General features: G+C 59.1%; 5 protein-coding genes across 5 annotated transcripts; 3 read left to right on the top strand and 2 right to left on the bottom strand.

The window, feature by feature from the left end:
• Positions 1-817: 817 nt before the first annotated feature.
• On the top strand, positions 818-3,068 carry CEL3A (glycoside hydrolase 3; the record flags this gene model as incomplete). The annotated part of the gene is made up of 2 exons (XM_053178301.1): positions 818-2,600; positions 2,659-3,068. The coding sequence occupies 2 exons, from the start codon at positions 818-820 to the stop codon at positions 3,066-3,068; spliced, it is 2,193 nt and encodes a 730-aa protein (XP_053037703.1).
• A 1,999-nt stretch (positions 3,069-5,067) lies between these two features.
• Positions 5,068-5,850, top strand: COL26b_005453 (uncharacterized protein; the record flags this gene model as incomplete). Its single annotated transcript, XM_053178300.1, has 1 exon — positions 5,068-5,850. The coding sequence occupies one exon, from the start codon at positions 5,068-5,070 to the stop codon at positions 5,848-5,850; it is 783 nt and encodes a 260-aa protein (XP_053037702.1).
• Positions 5,851-6,473: 623 nt separating this feature from the next.
• COL26b_005452 (uncharacterized protein) lies at positions 6,474-8,261 on the bottom strand (the record flags this gene model as incomplete). Its single annotated transcript, XM_053178299.1, has 2 exons — positions 6,474-7,499; positions 7,557-8,261. The coding sequence occupies 2 exons, from the start codon at positions 8,259-8,261 to the stop codon at positions 6,474-6,476; spliced, it is 1,731 nt and encodes a 576-aa protein (XP_053037701.1).
• A 1,853-nt stretch (positions 8,262-10,114) lies between these two features.
• COL26b_005451 (uncharacterized protein) lies at positions 10,115-11,674 on the bottom strand (the record flags this gene model as incomplete). The annotated part of the gene is made up of 1 exon (XM_053178298.1): positions 10,115-11,674. One exon carries the CDS (start codon positions 11,672-11,674, stop codon positions 10,115-10,117), a length of 1,560 nt encoding a protein of 519 aa, XP_053037700.1.
• A 1,854-nt stretch (positions 11,675-13,528) lies between these two features.
• On the top strand, positions 13,529-14,823 carry MDH1 (Malate dehydrogenase, cytoplasmic; the record flags this gene model as incomplete). The annotated part of the gene is made up of 3 exons (XM_053178297.1): positions 13,529-13,573; positions 13,800-13,917; positions 13,985-14,823. The coding sequence occupies 3 exons, from the start codon at positions 13,529-13,531 to the stop codon at positions 14,821-14,823; spliced, it is 1,002 nt and encodes a 333-aa protein (XP_053037699.1).
• Between the last annotated feature and the right edge of the window lie 692 nt (positions 14,824-15,515).

Genomic DNA, 15,515 nt, shown 5'->3' with positions numbered 1-15,515 from the left:
ATGCTCCGAGCATGCAATTCACCCGCGGCGACGCGGATTGGACATGTCCTGCAAAGGACCGCCCGATGTTTAACCATAAATGCGGCAGACGGCATGCTGGGGGCCATTCATTCGCGGGAATATATTAACTTCCCCTCACATTGAATTGGGTTATTCTCCAAAAATTTCCCCATGTCCCAAGAGATTTTGAATGCAACCCAAGCTCTCTACCGTCAACGTCACATGGGCGAGAACGATCCAACCACCAGGCACAGAGCCGATCTCATACCCCATTCCGCATCGGAGGGGGCATCTGCCGCATGACATGGATACCCTCCCCAGCGCGGGGACGAACTCTCACAACAGACGAACAGTAATCAGCAATTGGATGCCGCAGCAAATACCAAGCCCAGCGAATGCTACTACCGACATGCCCGTCATTAGCAGACCGCCGACGTGTCGCCTCACAATAGAGTGCGCCAAGATGGACGGAGCAAGGGTCGACAGGTGCGTTTTCCTGCCTGCTGAACCAGAGTCGTCCTCGCCGCGGGTCATGAGATCATAAGACAACTGCAATTCCCGTCTCTGCCGGATGGACGGCCAGTCTCCGCCCTCGGCATCTTGGCTGGACTGTCAGCGGGGTTCGAACAAATTGGACACGGCGGATCGTCCTTGCAGCACGCGGGGGAAGGCCTCATTTTCATAGAGTGCTCTCAAGGTTCGACGGCGAGTATAAGTGTTCTCTTCCCACGCGGAGGGCCCCCCAATTGATCTGACCACCTTGAGAGAGAGTCAGTCCTGCAACTTGCAACTTGCACACACACACACACCACCCGCCATGCACTTCTCCAAGCTAGCAGCTCTAGCTGCGGCAACGGGCCTCGCCAGCGCGCAGGAAGCCGGGCCACGGCGCTCCCCCGAGTGGGAAGCAGCCTACGCCAAAGCGGAAGCGGCCCTCCCGCGCCTCTCACAGAGCGAAAAGATCGGTATCGTCTCGGGCGTCGGCTGGGGCAACGGGCCCTGCGTGGGCAACACCAGCCCGGCGTCGTCCATCAACTACCCGCAGCTCTGCCTGCAGGACGGTCCACTCGGCGTGCGCTATGCCGAGAGCGTCACGGCCTTCACTCCAGGGATCCAGGCCGCGTCGACATGGGACGTCGAGCTCATCCGGCAGCGCGGCGCGTACAAGGCGGCCGAGGCGAGGGGCGTCGGCGTGCACGTCATGCTCGGCCCCGCGTGCGGCGCGCTCGGCAAGATCCCCGCCGCGGGACGCAACTGGGAAGGCTTCGGGCCGGACCCGTACCTCATGGGCGTCGCGACGCACGCGACCATCGAGGGGATGCAGTCAGCGGGCGTGCAGGCGACGGCGAAGCACTACATTGTCAACGAGCAGGAGGTCAGCCGAGAGACGATCAGCAGCAACGTCGACGACCGGACGATGCACGAGCTGTACCTGTGGCCGTTCGCCGAGGCCGTCAAGGCCAACGTCGCGTCCGTCATGTGCTCGTACAACAAGGTCAACGGGACGTGGGCGTGCGAGAACGACGCCGTCATGAACAAGCTGCTCAAGCAGGAGCTCGGGTTCCCTGGGTACGTCATGACGGACTGGGCCGCGTCCACGGGCACGGCCAGCGGCGCGAACAGCGGGCTCGACATGATGATGCCCGGCAGCGACTTCAACGGCGGCACGGTGCTCTGGGGCCCCCAGCTGCAGAGCGCCGTCGACAACGGCCAGGTCGCACAGTCGAGGGTGGATGACGCTGTCCGCCGCATCCTCGCGGCGTGGTACCTCCTCGGCCAGGACCAGGGATACCCGGCCGTCAACTTCGCGGCCAACGTCCAGGGAAACCACAAGGAGAACGTGCGCGCGGTCGCCCGAGACGGCATCGTACTGCTCAAGAACGACGGCGCGGTGCTGCCCCTGAAAACGCCGGGCAAGATCGCCGTCATCGGGTCCTCGTCCGTCAACAACCCGCAGGGCATCAACGCGTGCGTTGACCGCGGCTGCAACGTCGGGTCGCTGGGGATGGGCTGGGGCTCCGGGACGGTTGAGTACCCGTACGTCGTGGCGCCGCTCGACGCCATCAAGGAGAGGGCGGCGCAGGACGGCACGGAGGTTGCCGCCAGCAGCACTGACGACGCGACCCAGGGCGCCGCCGCGGCCGGCGGAGCGGACGCCGCGTTCGTATTCATCACGTCCGACTCGGGCGAGGGGTACATCACCGTCGACGGGAACCAGGGCGACCGCAACAACCTCGACCCATGGCACAACGGCAACGAGCTCGTCCGCGCCGTGGCTGCCGCGAACCAGAACGTGGTGGTCGTGGTGCACAGCACCGGGCCCATCATCCTCGAGAGCATTCTGGCGCAGCCCGGCGTCAAGGCCGTCGTGTGGGCGGGTCTGCCGTCGCAGGAGAACGGCAACGCCCTCGTGGACATCCTCTGGGGCGCCACGAACCCCAACGGAAAGCTGCCCTACACCATTGGCAAGGCGGCAGGCGACTACGGCACTGCCGTGTCGAGGGGAAGCGAGGACAACTTCTCCGAGGGTCTGTACATTGACTACCGCCACTTTGACCAGGCCAACATTGAGCCGCGATTTGAGTTTGGCTTCGGACTATGTAAGTCGAGGCGCATCCCACTTGAGAGGATTGAGAGCATCACTGACATGGGGAACAGCTTACACGAACTACACGTACTCTGGCATCAGCGTCACCTCGACAGCCTCGTCCGGGCCTGCGGTGGGCGACGTCGTCCCCGGCGGGCGCGCCGACCTCTTCGAAGAGGTGGCCACCGTGACGGCGACGGTGACGAACAGCGGAGCCGTGGACGGAGCCGAGGTTGCGCAGCTCTACGTGACACTGCCGTCCGGCGCGCCGGCGGCACCGCCGAAGCAGCTGCGCGGGTTCCAGAAGCTGAAGCTCGCGGCAGGCGAGTCCGGCACGGCGACGTTCATCCTCCGGCGCAAGGACCTGAGCTACTGGGACACGCGGAGCCAGAACTGGATCGTGCCGGCCGGGACGTTTGGCGTCAAGGTCGCGGCGTCGAGCAGAGACATCCGGCTGGAGGACACCTTGGTTGTGTCGTAGTCTGGAGACTGGAAAACAGTTTTGATAGAAAACAAGCAAAAATAGGCACGGAAAAGTTGAGATTGCAATGTTGCAATTCTCCGTATCACGAATGCAATAAAATCATGGCATTATGAGATGGTGACCGTTCCCTTTGCTGCGAGACCCAAGGAAATGCTCCGCGCGTCGGACCGAATGGCACGGTGGTGAACTTGGCGGAGGACGCGATCTGCCAGGACGATTTCTGGGCACCGAGGCCGTGATTCCGGACGTGGAGTTTGGGCTTCGGGAATGTGGGCGATGGCGTTCCCGTCCCGGCGCGGCGGCGGCGGAGTGTGGCGGGATCCCCAGCAAATGCGACCATGTTCCCTGCTTTCTTCTTTGGCAGGAAATCCATCTTCATATCCGAGCAACCTAAAAATTGTTTCAATGGGTTTCTGGAAGAAAGCGGGGACGGCTCATTTGAAAGATCGGACCAGCCTCATGCTGGTCATGACTTATGATGCCGGTAAGCATATCGCGAATGGGACTGCCGTGGCCGTCTTGGCGGGTTGGGCCGTGGAGAAGCGAGGGCGTAGGGCACCGTGGTTCGTTTGTGTCCCTGATGTATTGGACATTGCGTTCATGTTTGCGACAGCGGTGGCTTGGATGCGTCTGAGTTGAGGCCGTGAAAGCTGGGATGAAAGGCTAGAGACGGGCGGAATCGGCAGATGCGAGCCGGGTGTGGGTGATGACGATCAGATCAGGGCACCGCGCGAATTGGTGCCCCTTGAAGGTTGAGACCGAGCCTCATTGTGTGACGACATTTTCAGGCGGGTTGGGGTTGGTTGTCGCTGCGCTTCATCAGCCTTGAATATGGATCCCAGTGACGATGATGTTGATTGTTGATGTTCGCAGAAAGACGGCAAGCGACACGCAAGCCGTGGCAGTCCCGGTGGATTACTCCGTAGAAACCACCTAATGCCACCGTTAGTAGGCCGGACTCGCCGATTACCTTCACTAACTGTAACGCCGATGCCGCCGACGCTGGAGCGGTGGGGTCGACCAGGGTGGGGCTTAGCGCACCGCCTCCCCCGAACGCTCCCCAAGCCTCACCACCCGTTGAGGAAATCGAATCTCGCATTCCCCCCGCCGAGTTCGCCCAACGCCCATTCATCACCCTAGCACTTCTTCAAAAGCACTGCTGCAGCTGCGGCAGCGGGCAGCCACAGCGGCCGAGGGGGGGGGGGGGGGGGGGGCCATCTCCCGCCCCTGGCTCCCCTGTTGTCTCTCTTGTCTCTGCCTTACGAGGTCCAACTTGCAAGGTGAATGGACGGGGGAGGATGGTTGGACGGGTGCTCTGTCGCTGTCAACTGCACGAACCTCTAGCTGCCGTTTGGGGGGAGGAACAAACTGTGTAACCATGACGTGCAGCCAACACCACGCGCAAACAGGACGTCGTTGCAGACTCAGGACAGAGCCCTCGTGACTGCTCTACATTGGCCACTCGGTATCGTAACCGTCTCTTGTCTCGGTACTCGTGCTGCATGCTTCCCTTAACTCCAGGCGTTCCCGAGGAGACCTGCGAACTGCTAATACCAGAGCGTGACATCCAACTTAAGCGTACCAGCGCCTGTCCCGATGACAGTGTGGGGATGTGGTGCCGCCCCCGGTGAAGGGATGGACGTTGGTCCCCCAAAGACGACGGAACCTTGCTCCCTTGCAAGTTGTATGCCGCAGCGCAAGGGGGGGTACGCAAGACGCCGAGCCTCCGCCCCAGCGCCGCCCGGGATCCATCGTCCTCGAAGCTTTGCGTGCCCATCCGTGCAAGATTTGGCCTGCGCTGGGCTGATGGACATGCAATACTTAAGTTGATCGTTGCCCCTTACCTTAGTTTTGTTTCTATCTTTCTCGTTTCACAGCAACTTGCAACAAAACAACATACTCTATCGCAACCTTCACCTCGTCGAAACAACACGTACAACCTCAACCTCCACCCACTTACACCTTACACACTTACACCACACCGCACACACCCTACATGTCAGCCAACGACTACTACGGCGGCTCCCGCCGCAACAGCCACACCCCAGGCTCCCGCTCCTCAAAGACCTACCTCTCGACCCCTCTCGTAGACCAAGCAGGTTACTACCCCGAGCTCGACGTCCCCCTCGGCGAACGCCCCCGCTCCGCCATGGCCAACCGCTCCAAATTCGGCAACGGCTACCACTCCCGCTCCCGCAGCACCGGCGGCGGTCCTCCGGGCTCCGACGCCCAGCTCGGCACCGGCAAGGAGGGCGAGCGCGGCCTTCTCTCCACCATCGGAGGCGGAGCCGCCGGCGGGTTCGCGGGCAAGAAGCTCCTCGGCGGCGGCAAGCTGGGTACCGCCGCCGGTGCTCTCGGGGGTGCCGTCATCGCGAACAAGATCGAGCATCGCATCTCCGGAAGCCACCACCACAGCAGCAGCCATAGCAGCAGCCATCACCACTCTCACTCATACGGTGGCGGCCACCACTACGGCGCTCCCCCTCCTCCTCCCCCTCCGCCTCCTTACCACGCCCACCACCACCACCACCACCATCACGGCCCGCCGCCGCCCCCTCCTCCTCATTACGGCCCTCCCCACCACGGCCCCCATCACCACGGCGGCCCCCCACCGCATCACGGCGGCCACCAAAGCTCCGGTGGCTTCGGCGGGATGCTTGGCAATCTGATGCACAGGGGACACAATGAGCCTCCCCACCATGGCGGCCACCATGGCCAACACGGGGGTCATCACGGAGATGGTCACCACGGAGGTCACCATGGAGGTCACGGCTGGTGAGCGACAGCCCTCCATATAAGTGTTTCCATAATGACTGGCGTTTGGGATGGTTTGATTCATGAACTTGTATAACTATGATGGGATGAGAACGGTTTAAACCATATATACCTGTACGGATTTTGTTGTCAGTAGATCGAGAACAGCTTAGAATAAGGCTTGAATGCGTCATAAACGCCTGTAAAATCAGAATTTGGATATCAGTATATTTTCAGCTCGCTTGCACTGTGAAATTTGGTCGCCCCGTGTTCACGTGGACACGTTGATGAGATGCGAATGCAGCCGTAGCCATGCGATGCAATTAGATCCTAGATATAAAACTCCCCATACTGGCGCCGTGTCGGCGCATGACATGACATGCTATGCTCCCATATAAACTCACTCCTTGTGCGAGGGTGAGTAATGACGAAGAAAAATGCCTTGGTAACGAAGTAGCCTACCCCCATCCATGACTGCGCCCCCGTATGCAGCTATGTACTGTACGTATCCAAACGAAGAAAAGTCGTCATCATCATCCGCTCTAGACTGTTAACGAGGTGGCCTACACCATGACAGCTAGGGGTTCCATGCAATCGAAACAGCGGATGGTCGCCGGTAGACCAACAGAACACGAACATGAAAAGTACTCAGACACCGACCGCACCTTCTGGTCTGTTTCTTGACGGGATCTGGATCTCGCCCTCATCGTCATCCGAGCTATCGCCAGCCTGGGCAGCCTGGTCAATCATGCGCTCGATATCGGCGTCTGCTAGCCGCTGTCGCGGCCGGGAGGTACTGCCTAGTGCTGCGGGCAGTGACAGTTGTGGACGCAAGGTGCTGCCTGCAGAGAAGCTGGCGCTGCCATTGATCCGCCTCCTGATGGGGCCCCGAGACTGAGGAGAGTCCATGTCGACATCCATATCGCTTACTGTGGTCATGCCACTGGGGCTCTTTTCAAAACCTACGCGTTTTTGTTGCACCGGGCGTTGTGAAGGCAGGCTCTTGCGTGGTTGGGAGCCGGGTAATGCGTGGCGGCCGGGCAGGGCCGAGGCCACGGACTGTGAGTAGTTGTGCTTCATGTTGGCCGAGTTTCCGGGGCTGCTCATGAAGATGAGAGACTCGATGGCGTCCTGCTCTCTAACGTTTTGGTGGGGTGAGAAGAGAATAGGGTCGATGAGTGGTGTCCTTCCTAACCTCTGATTTGGCGTCGCGCCCAGGTTTTGCTGGCCCGGCGTGTGGGGTGACGCGCTGTGGGAGTGCGAGAGGAGGGTTGGAGTGTAGCGTGGATTTGAATTACGACGAGGATTTTGAGAAGCCATAGATCGCGCTGGTTGGATCGGTGCGGGAGGAGCAAGCGTTGGACCATTCTGGACAGGAGCTGGAGGCGAGGCCGAGGTGTGGTTGGATCTTTGCCCTTCTTTCCAGAAGGATTCATACGTAGCAGGACTTGGGCCAGAGCTTGCCGTCGTGGCGGCACTGGCAGGTGCGTAGCGGGCCATGTTGGCGCGAGGGCTGGCCGAGGACTCTTGACGGCCATGTAATGTGGAATTGCTCGAGGTGGGCGAGGCGGCCTGGGAGACCATGTACTCGACCTCGTCTATCGAGCGAGATTGCCAGCCATGGTTCACCTTGTGCATGGCGTATGTGAGACGCGTCTTCAGGTCGCTCGACCACTGCGAAGCGTTAGCTACATGAGGTTTCTGGGTGTATGTGATGCTGGGTGAACTTACATCGCCAATACTGCTGGCAGTCGTCGAGGCCGTGCTTACGGTGCTCGTGTTCCTGGAATGACCTATACGGACGGGAGAGGTGTCTTCCTTGACCATGCCGTCGGCCATGCGTTTCCGCGATGTTGCGGCAGCGTCATTTTCAAGCAGCTTGTCCTGGGCGGCGGCGATATGGGACAGCTGGAGCAGCTGGGATTCCTGGCTGGAATTATGGCCGTTGGTATTCGCGCCTGGCATATCACCTTGGCTCGCTGGCGGGGTAAACACGGTGTCGGACTCGGCGGACGGGTTTGAATCTTGCGAATGGGCGGAGGGGACCGGTCGGGGCCCAGGTTGATGGTCCTGGGAGGACGCGACGGAAGCAATTGGTGTCTTTGTTGCTGGCTGGACCTCTAGTGTGTGCGAGGTGTAGGGTGAGCGGGAGACGGGGATCTCTGGTTGTTGGTGTTGTGGGTGATTGCGGTGGATATGATTGTGGTTGTGGTGGTGGTTCGCAGTCGCGTCGCCCGAGGTTGATTTGGCGGCGTCGGTGGGAAGCGCGTCGGTCGACTTGGTCTGCAGGCGGGCAGTCTCTGGCAGTGCATGGCGAGCAGCTTTGTCTGGTAATGATCTCGCGTCGGACACGGCTGGGCCTGGGTGCATTTTGAAATGTTCTCGGTCGGAGTCGAGCAGGTGTCCCAGCCGGGGAGGGATCGAGGCAGAGTCCATGGCGGGCAGGGCAGACTGGACATGCGCCGCCGGATTATGTTGTGTCGTTACAATAATAGGCGTCGTCGGCAGACGCGACTGGAGCAGACGTGTCAGCGGCGGGTGGCAGCGCCGGTAATAGAAGCTAGAGACGGCAGCGAGGCCGGGGCGGACGTGTGAGAGCTGCACGAGACGGAGAGGTGCGGTAGATTGAGGAGGAAGAAGAGAGGAGACGGAGGCCGGGTGGTTGCGACGATGCGGATGTGCGATGTGTGGAAGTGTCGGTGGGCTGTGGTTGCATACGCGGACGACACTAAGCCGTGGGAGGTCGAAGCCAGTCACACACACACACACACACCAGTGACCACACACATACACTGCCCAGGTGCCTGTATTGCCGCCGCAGTGATAATTATCGCGGGTGGGAGTACAGAGTACCAGCTAACTAGTCAGTCACTCAGGGCACCCTCGCTTCAGTTATCAGCTGCCTAGACAGGTCGGTCCAGTGATGGTGGTACGGACTACGGAAGCGCGGGGGAGGCAATTGGGTAGGTAGGTTCGACAGGGGGGGAGAGCGGTTTACGCGGTCTGCACATTCACTCAAGGTGCTGTGTCGCGTTTTTCTGCCCACAGGCGTGCTTTGTGTCGCCTGTGTCTCTCGGCTTTCCATTCCATCTCAGCAAGGTACCTACATACCTAAGGCTAAGGTACGGTACAGCGGGGTCCCCACCTTGGGCCCCTGCCTTACAATGAACAATGGACGGCCAGCGTCTTCTTCTGGCAGCGACCGACGACCCCTAAAAAAACCGCACTTCGTCTCAATCTGCTAACGCTGTGTGGTTCGCTAAAGACCCCGCGGATAAGGTAGGAAAAAAAGGCGGGAGAGCCCCAACCACGTCAATCACTCTGCTGGGGGAATCCTCGGTCGGGGAGGGGCTCTCTTCATTTACTCGGTATCAACAACAAACATTCACTGATGAGGAGCAGGTGAGGCGACATACGCACGCCGGAAACACGCGGTAAGATGGACTCGGGAGGCTGATGTCAGAGGAAGAAATCTGACAGCCGCAGACCACCTTTGCTGCTGCGTAAGACAGATACCCGACACCTGTTGGTACCTCCCTAAACCAAAAAAGAAGGCAACAGAGGGGAAAAAAAAAAAAGTCGCATCTGCACTGCGGCCCTGCGACACGCCCGGCTGCCGCTCGGCCTGACTCAGCAGGTCAAAGACACGTGGTCACGTGAAGTACGTACTCCCCCATCACGAACATGTACCTCGGTACCTCGCCCTTCCCTTACTCGACGGGCCGCCTCTGCGCCCAACACTCGACCTTCAGGGCCCTCCTCACCGCTGCTGCCCACCAGTTTATGTACGACAACGACCATGTTTGCTTTTCCCGCCATCGACTGCTGTTCCTGGTCTCCAGAGTCGCCATGATTGGATCAACTCGCAAGAACCCCTGGATATCATTCGACCGGCCGTGCGTCTAGCCTCCTAGAATGAAGCCATCGCGAACTGCCCCGTGTTGCTGCCCAAGGCCTGCCTGCTTGCTGGTCATGTTGAGACCAATCCTTCCAGCACTGTCGTGCAAATCTGGGCAGGAACTGCACCCCGCTATCCGCACCCGCACCCGCACCCGCATGTCTCATGTCTTGTCTATTGTTCGTCTATCATTGACCCGCTACTCCTGATTTCCATGCAATCAACCGTCGCCACCCTCTGACAATGCCTTGTTCTGCGCCGTCATGACACGCTGAGGAATGTTGCCTCATGCCAGAATTAACAAGACGTCTCATCTATCAAACGTTCTGGTCCAACCGTCCATCCCTCTGCCCATCATTATTCGGTATCAAGCCACTACCAGCTTGCCCTCTCAGCCACAGGCGGGCTCATCAGCCGTGACAGCATGTCCGTGGGCACCTCCGTCTAGAATCACCGCTTCGTTGTCGTTGAAATCGTCCTGTACCCTCCTCCACTGTGTCTTTCTATCCTTCCGTCCCTCGAGCTGGCTGCCCTTGCCCTTGGCATCCCACACAGGTCTGATCAGCGCCCCGAGCAAAGGGTTGTGGCTGAATGCACCACCTCCTCCGCCTTGCCGCTGCCCGACCCCTGCATTCTCGTCCACATCCTCGTGGACAATAACGTCCTCTTCGTCCGGCGTCGTTGGCCGTTCCACCGCCGCCATCTTCCTCACCACCTTGCCCCTGACCACGTCAATACTGACGACTTGCCGGCGCTTCTCGTACTCCGGCCTGGCGTTCCATTCAATCTCGCGCAAAACCTTCTGTTGTCTCTTGAGCTCCCGAGCTCTCTCCTCCGGCGTCGACCAGATGTTGCCTCCTGCGCCGGCCATAGCCCCCGATACGTCAAAGTCTGCTGCCTCGTCTCTGACCGTCGTTCTCCGCGCATTCTGGGCCTGGAAGTTCAACAGCTTATCGCGGTGCTCCCGCGCCTTGGCTTCCGCCTCGGACATTTTGTTCTGGCTGAACGGCGCCGGCTTCTTGCTGACTTCAGGACGCTTGTGAGCCTCGCGGTCCGCCGCCATACGCTCCCGACCTCTCTCGGCCTTGAGCTCCTTGATCATCCCTTGCACATCCTCTGACGACAAGAGAGGCGCCCCGCAGTAGGTGCATGGCCCTAGCCCTTCCTTGACGCAAATCACCTTGCCGCAGGACAGGCAGTTGGGGGCGGCAGTCTGGAGCGGATGTCTGGTAGCGACACAGTTGCACCTCCTGGCTTTCGGGTCATCACCCAGGGAAGGATTTGTTGTGATTTCCAGAGAGCGAATTGCTGCGTCCAGGTCGTTGAGGGCTGTCGACGCGCCGGCCATGGGGGTCCCGCCAGCAATCGAGATCTTTGTTGTGGTTTGTTTCGTCGACGGCTTCGGTGTCGAAGATCGCGATACGGGGTTTGACTTTGGCTTCGCTTTGACGTCAGATATCAGGTATCCTCCGGCAGTCCTTTGCTGTTGTGGAGGCGGAGTTGCGCTCTTCTGCGGTTGTTGCTTGAAGCTTGCTGATGCGCTGCCGCTCCCTTCCCCAGCTTGGTTGGGCTTCTTGCCGCCGTAGTAATCTTCCTCTGAATCCTTCTTCGTGTAGCTAGTGCCGGCGAGCGGTGGGAAAGCCTCAACCTTTCTTGCGACTGGCGTGTGGATGTTCGGCTGCTTCTTCTTCTTCTTCGGTCCAGACGTCCTTGGCGCTGGTTCGGCAGGGCCAGAGCTGTTCGATGCGGCCGCGGGTGGTGATTCTTTCTTCGTGTCTTTTCGCCTAGAATTGAACGAGGAAATGAACTCGACAGCTTGCGGTGAGTCGCCCAGCAGGTCGTTGAAATGCGCCGCGGCCTCGGCCTTGGATAAGGTGGACGCGTAGTCGAGCATCTGCTTCAGCTCATCCTCCGGCAGAGGCAAAAGCCGGGAGAGCTGGGCTATCGACATTTCGGCGGTCGTAATTGTGTCGCGGCGGCCGTCGAGGTGATGTGTCGGGGAGGTGATGTCTGTCGCAGCAATCAAAGTGGTGATGAAATGAAAGAGACCCCAGGGAGCTGGGTCTGACTGGCGGGGCTTTTTTCTGGTTCGGATGCTCCTGGAGCTAGTGTAGCGCCACAGCTCCCCCGCGATGACAGCAGCACAAGTCTGGTGGGGTCACCACCACTGTGGCTAGCCCACCCCGCCAAAGCTTCGCCGAATGACTCTTCGGCGTGTCATTGCTGGTTCTGCTGTCTCATTTTCAACTTGCTGGCGGCGGGCTTCCATTGGTTATGGGCAGGAAAAACACAGAAAATTGATGTAATAGGTTGCTTGAAGCCTCACTTACTCCTGCATAGCAACAATATTTAGAGCACGCCAGGCTGCCAGCACTATTTACCTCATCGGGCGAGATAAGCTCTGCAATTGGACCTGCCAGCCACAGCTTTCACAGGCGAAGTAGGTTGCGTCGTCTGAACTCGCGAGCAGATCGACAGCCCAATTCAAACTTGGGGACCAGCTAGGAAAAGTGGTCGCTCTAGTAGAGAAACAATTGGAAACTACCCGCGATGACACCGCGCACGACTCACAAAGTCTGTCTGCGATGTAGATTCCGTCTTTCGCTTACCAGTTCAGGATTGTACCCCAATGGCTTGGCCATTGGACATGAGACCATGGTCTCTCGCATTCACGGCGTATGGCGAGTCGTAACTCATGTCGGTGGACGTTTGATGTGCTACTGCTGTATGCCGGGGAATGCTGTGTACCGGGAGGTGCCAGTCGGAGACGGACGGAACCCCGGATGCAAGGGGCGGCCCGAGAGACGGGCCATGAGGTCATGGACACGGCGCCGGTAGCGGAGATTCACACAATCTCTTGGAGAAGGGGCATTTAAGTGTCTTCTTGCAGGTAGCATACGCGGGTGAGACATTGGCTAAATTCTTCACTGGCATTGGTTGCATCTGACAATCGGAAATCGAGGCCGTCGGAGACGGGGAAGGCCTTCACATGAAGCAAGCCGGTTCTCGTCGACAGTGTAACATGTTCTCCGACGCATGCTGGGACATCCCGGGACAGGTGGCAGACATGAGGCCAGCTTGCGTCGATCCGTCCACCGAGGTCAATTGGAGATTGGAGTAGCTGGGCTGTCCAGTTGCTGCTGTTGTGGTTTGACCTCGGGTCGAGGGAACGCCATGTATGGGGGCTGGCTATCAAGATGCAGCTGCAGCACCAGTAGATGGGCACGTGCTCGTGATCGCGCATCCCTCCATCCGACGGTTCCTTTGCATCATCTCTGGGTAACCTGGGTGCCGGCGAACAGTCGGGGATCATATGTCGGGGAATAAGCAGAGCAAGATGAAGGACGCCGGCTCTTTGGGAGAATTGGAGGTGATGGTGGTGGTAAAGGCAAGGAAGTTGAGGAAAAAGAACGTACCATCTCCGGCGTTTCCCCGGGGTGTTCCGGCACCCCGTGACGCTAGCCCCACATCGGGGTTAGATCCACCCATTACCTCAGCACTGTTGGCCAGCGAGGTCACCGCATTCCCAGCTTGTTGCTCCACAACAAGTCAACAACCACTAAGGTGAGCTGTGTGGAACTGGCTGCCCGGCGGCACCGTCCCATCTTTTTTTGCGCCCACCACACAAGCAACCAAGCCGCATCTTCCAGTCCCGGTGTGGTGTGTGTGGTGTCCAGTCCCTCGCCGTGCCAACTTATTTCGCGCGCCTCTAATTTTTTAACCTCTCCTCTGTCTTCCCTTCCTTTCCCTCCCATCCATCTACCAATTGTACCATCTACCCAACACCTCCCCCTCCGTCGCAAACATGTCTTTCGTCCAGCGCCGCATGTTCTCCGCTTCGGCGAGAAACGTAAGCACCGCCCAATCTTTTTCTTTATGCTGGAACACACATAGCTCCGCTGCATCCACCAAGGTGCCAGCTTGCCTCTCACTCCAAACTCCGAAAAGCCGACCTCGGGGCGCGGCATAGAGGGAGACAGCTTGAAGCTTCGTGAACCACTCACTGCCTGGTCTACAAACGTGCCTCCAGGAACACCAAGCATAGACTCAATGGCTGACATGATGCCTCCAAACAGCTCTCCAAGGTCACCGTCCTCGGTGCCGCTGGCGGTATTGGCCAGCCCCTCTCCCTGCTCATGAAGCTCAACCCTAGGGTCACCGAGCTTGCCCTCTACGACATCCGCGGAGGACCTGGTACGATCTCTGCCACTTCAGCCCCGTTGTTGCCGCGTCCAATTGACTAACTCTCGCTCTCCCCCAGGTGTCGCCGCTGACATCTCCCACGTCAACACCAAGTCCAACGTCAAGGGCTACGACCCCACCGCCACCGGTCTTGCCAGCGCCCTCAAGGGCTCCGAGATCGTCCTCATCCCCGCCGGTGTCCCCCGCAAGCCCGGCATGACCCGTGACGACCTCTTCAACACCAACGCCTCCATCGTCCGTGACCTCGCCAAGGCCTGCGCCGAGTCCTGCCCCGACGCCAACATCCTGGTCATCTCCAACCCCGTCAACTCCACCGTCCCCATCGTCTCCGAGGTCTTCAAAGCCCGCGGCGTCTACAACCCTAAGCGCCTCTTCGGCGTCACCACCCTCGACGTCGTCCGCGCCTCCCGCTTCGTCTCCGAGATCAAGGGCTCCGACCCCAAGGACGAGAACATCACCGTCGTCGGTGGCCACTCCGGCGTCACCATCGTCCCCCTCTTCTCCCAGAGCAACCACCCCGACCTGAGCTCCAACGCCGAGCTCGTCAACCGCGTCCAGTTCGGCGGTGACGAGGTCGTCAAGGCCAAGGACGGCGCCGGCTCCGCCACCCTCTCCATGGCCTTCGCCGGTGCCCGCATGGCCGAGTCCCTCCTCCGCGCCGCCCAGGGCGAGAAGGGCGTCGTCGAGCCCACCTTTGTCGACTCTCCCCTCTACAAGGACCAGGGCATCGACTTCTTCTCCTCCAAGGTCGAGCTCGGCCCCAACGGTGTCGAGAAGATCCTGCCCCTCGGCAAGGTCGACGCCGCCGAGGAGAAGCTCCTCGAGGCCTGCTTCGCCGACCTCAAGAAGAACATCGCCAAGGGTGTCGCCTTCGTCGCCCAGAACCCCCCCAAATAAATTTGTCTTGTTTTGACCAAAGACCAAAACAAAACATGAAGATGGGGACAGAGATGTTGTAGTAGATGGATACACATGGTTGAGTAGGGTTGAAAAATTCAGCTCTCGGCCAGTTCTTATCCCGACGAAGAAATTCCAATTGCGTTCGTTGGGATGGTGTACGGCTGGGATAAGGGTAAAGATGGAGGCGCAAAAGTCGTTTCCAAACTCGTGGCATCGCCTTTAGGCCTGCCTACTGTACCATACAATTTTAAACATGCTTGACTTCATGACTACCCAACGTGTCCCTCCAGACGGTTCGCAATATGACGTGGTTGTGTTACGTTCAATCTCATCACCATCGCCAAGTTCAAAATCGCCTGCCAGAATTTCACCGCATCTTGCTACACTCATGTCTATTTTAAGGGACAACATCGCTTATGAGATCTAGGCCTGGTCCAACCCTCCGACGTATGTCCCTCGTCTCATTAACAAGAATCGTTGCAATGAAGGCCCTTACTGGTTGCTAGGAGTCTTTGCCGGTGGCTTCGAAACGGGATCATTATCCTGCCACTCATCATGTCCCAGGGGTAGATTTGGAACAGGGACAGAGACGAAGAGGGACAGAGATAGTAGTAGAGATAGAGACGGAGCGGGATGGAGACAGCTTAAGTACGGGTAGGAACGTGTGGTTTTACTTATACGAGAATGAA

Source organism: Colletotrichum chrysophilum, assembly GCF_026319265.1.
Source record: "Colletotrichum chrysophilum strain AFK26 chromosome Unknown scaffold_37, whole genome shotgun sequence".
Classification (NCBI taxonomy): Eukaryota; Fungi; Ascomycota; class Sordariomycetes; order Glomerellales; family Glomerellaceae; genus Colletotrichum; species Colletotrichum chrysophilum.
This window is presented reverse-complemented; position numbering and strand designations above follow the sequence as displayed.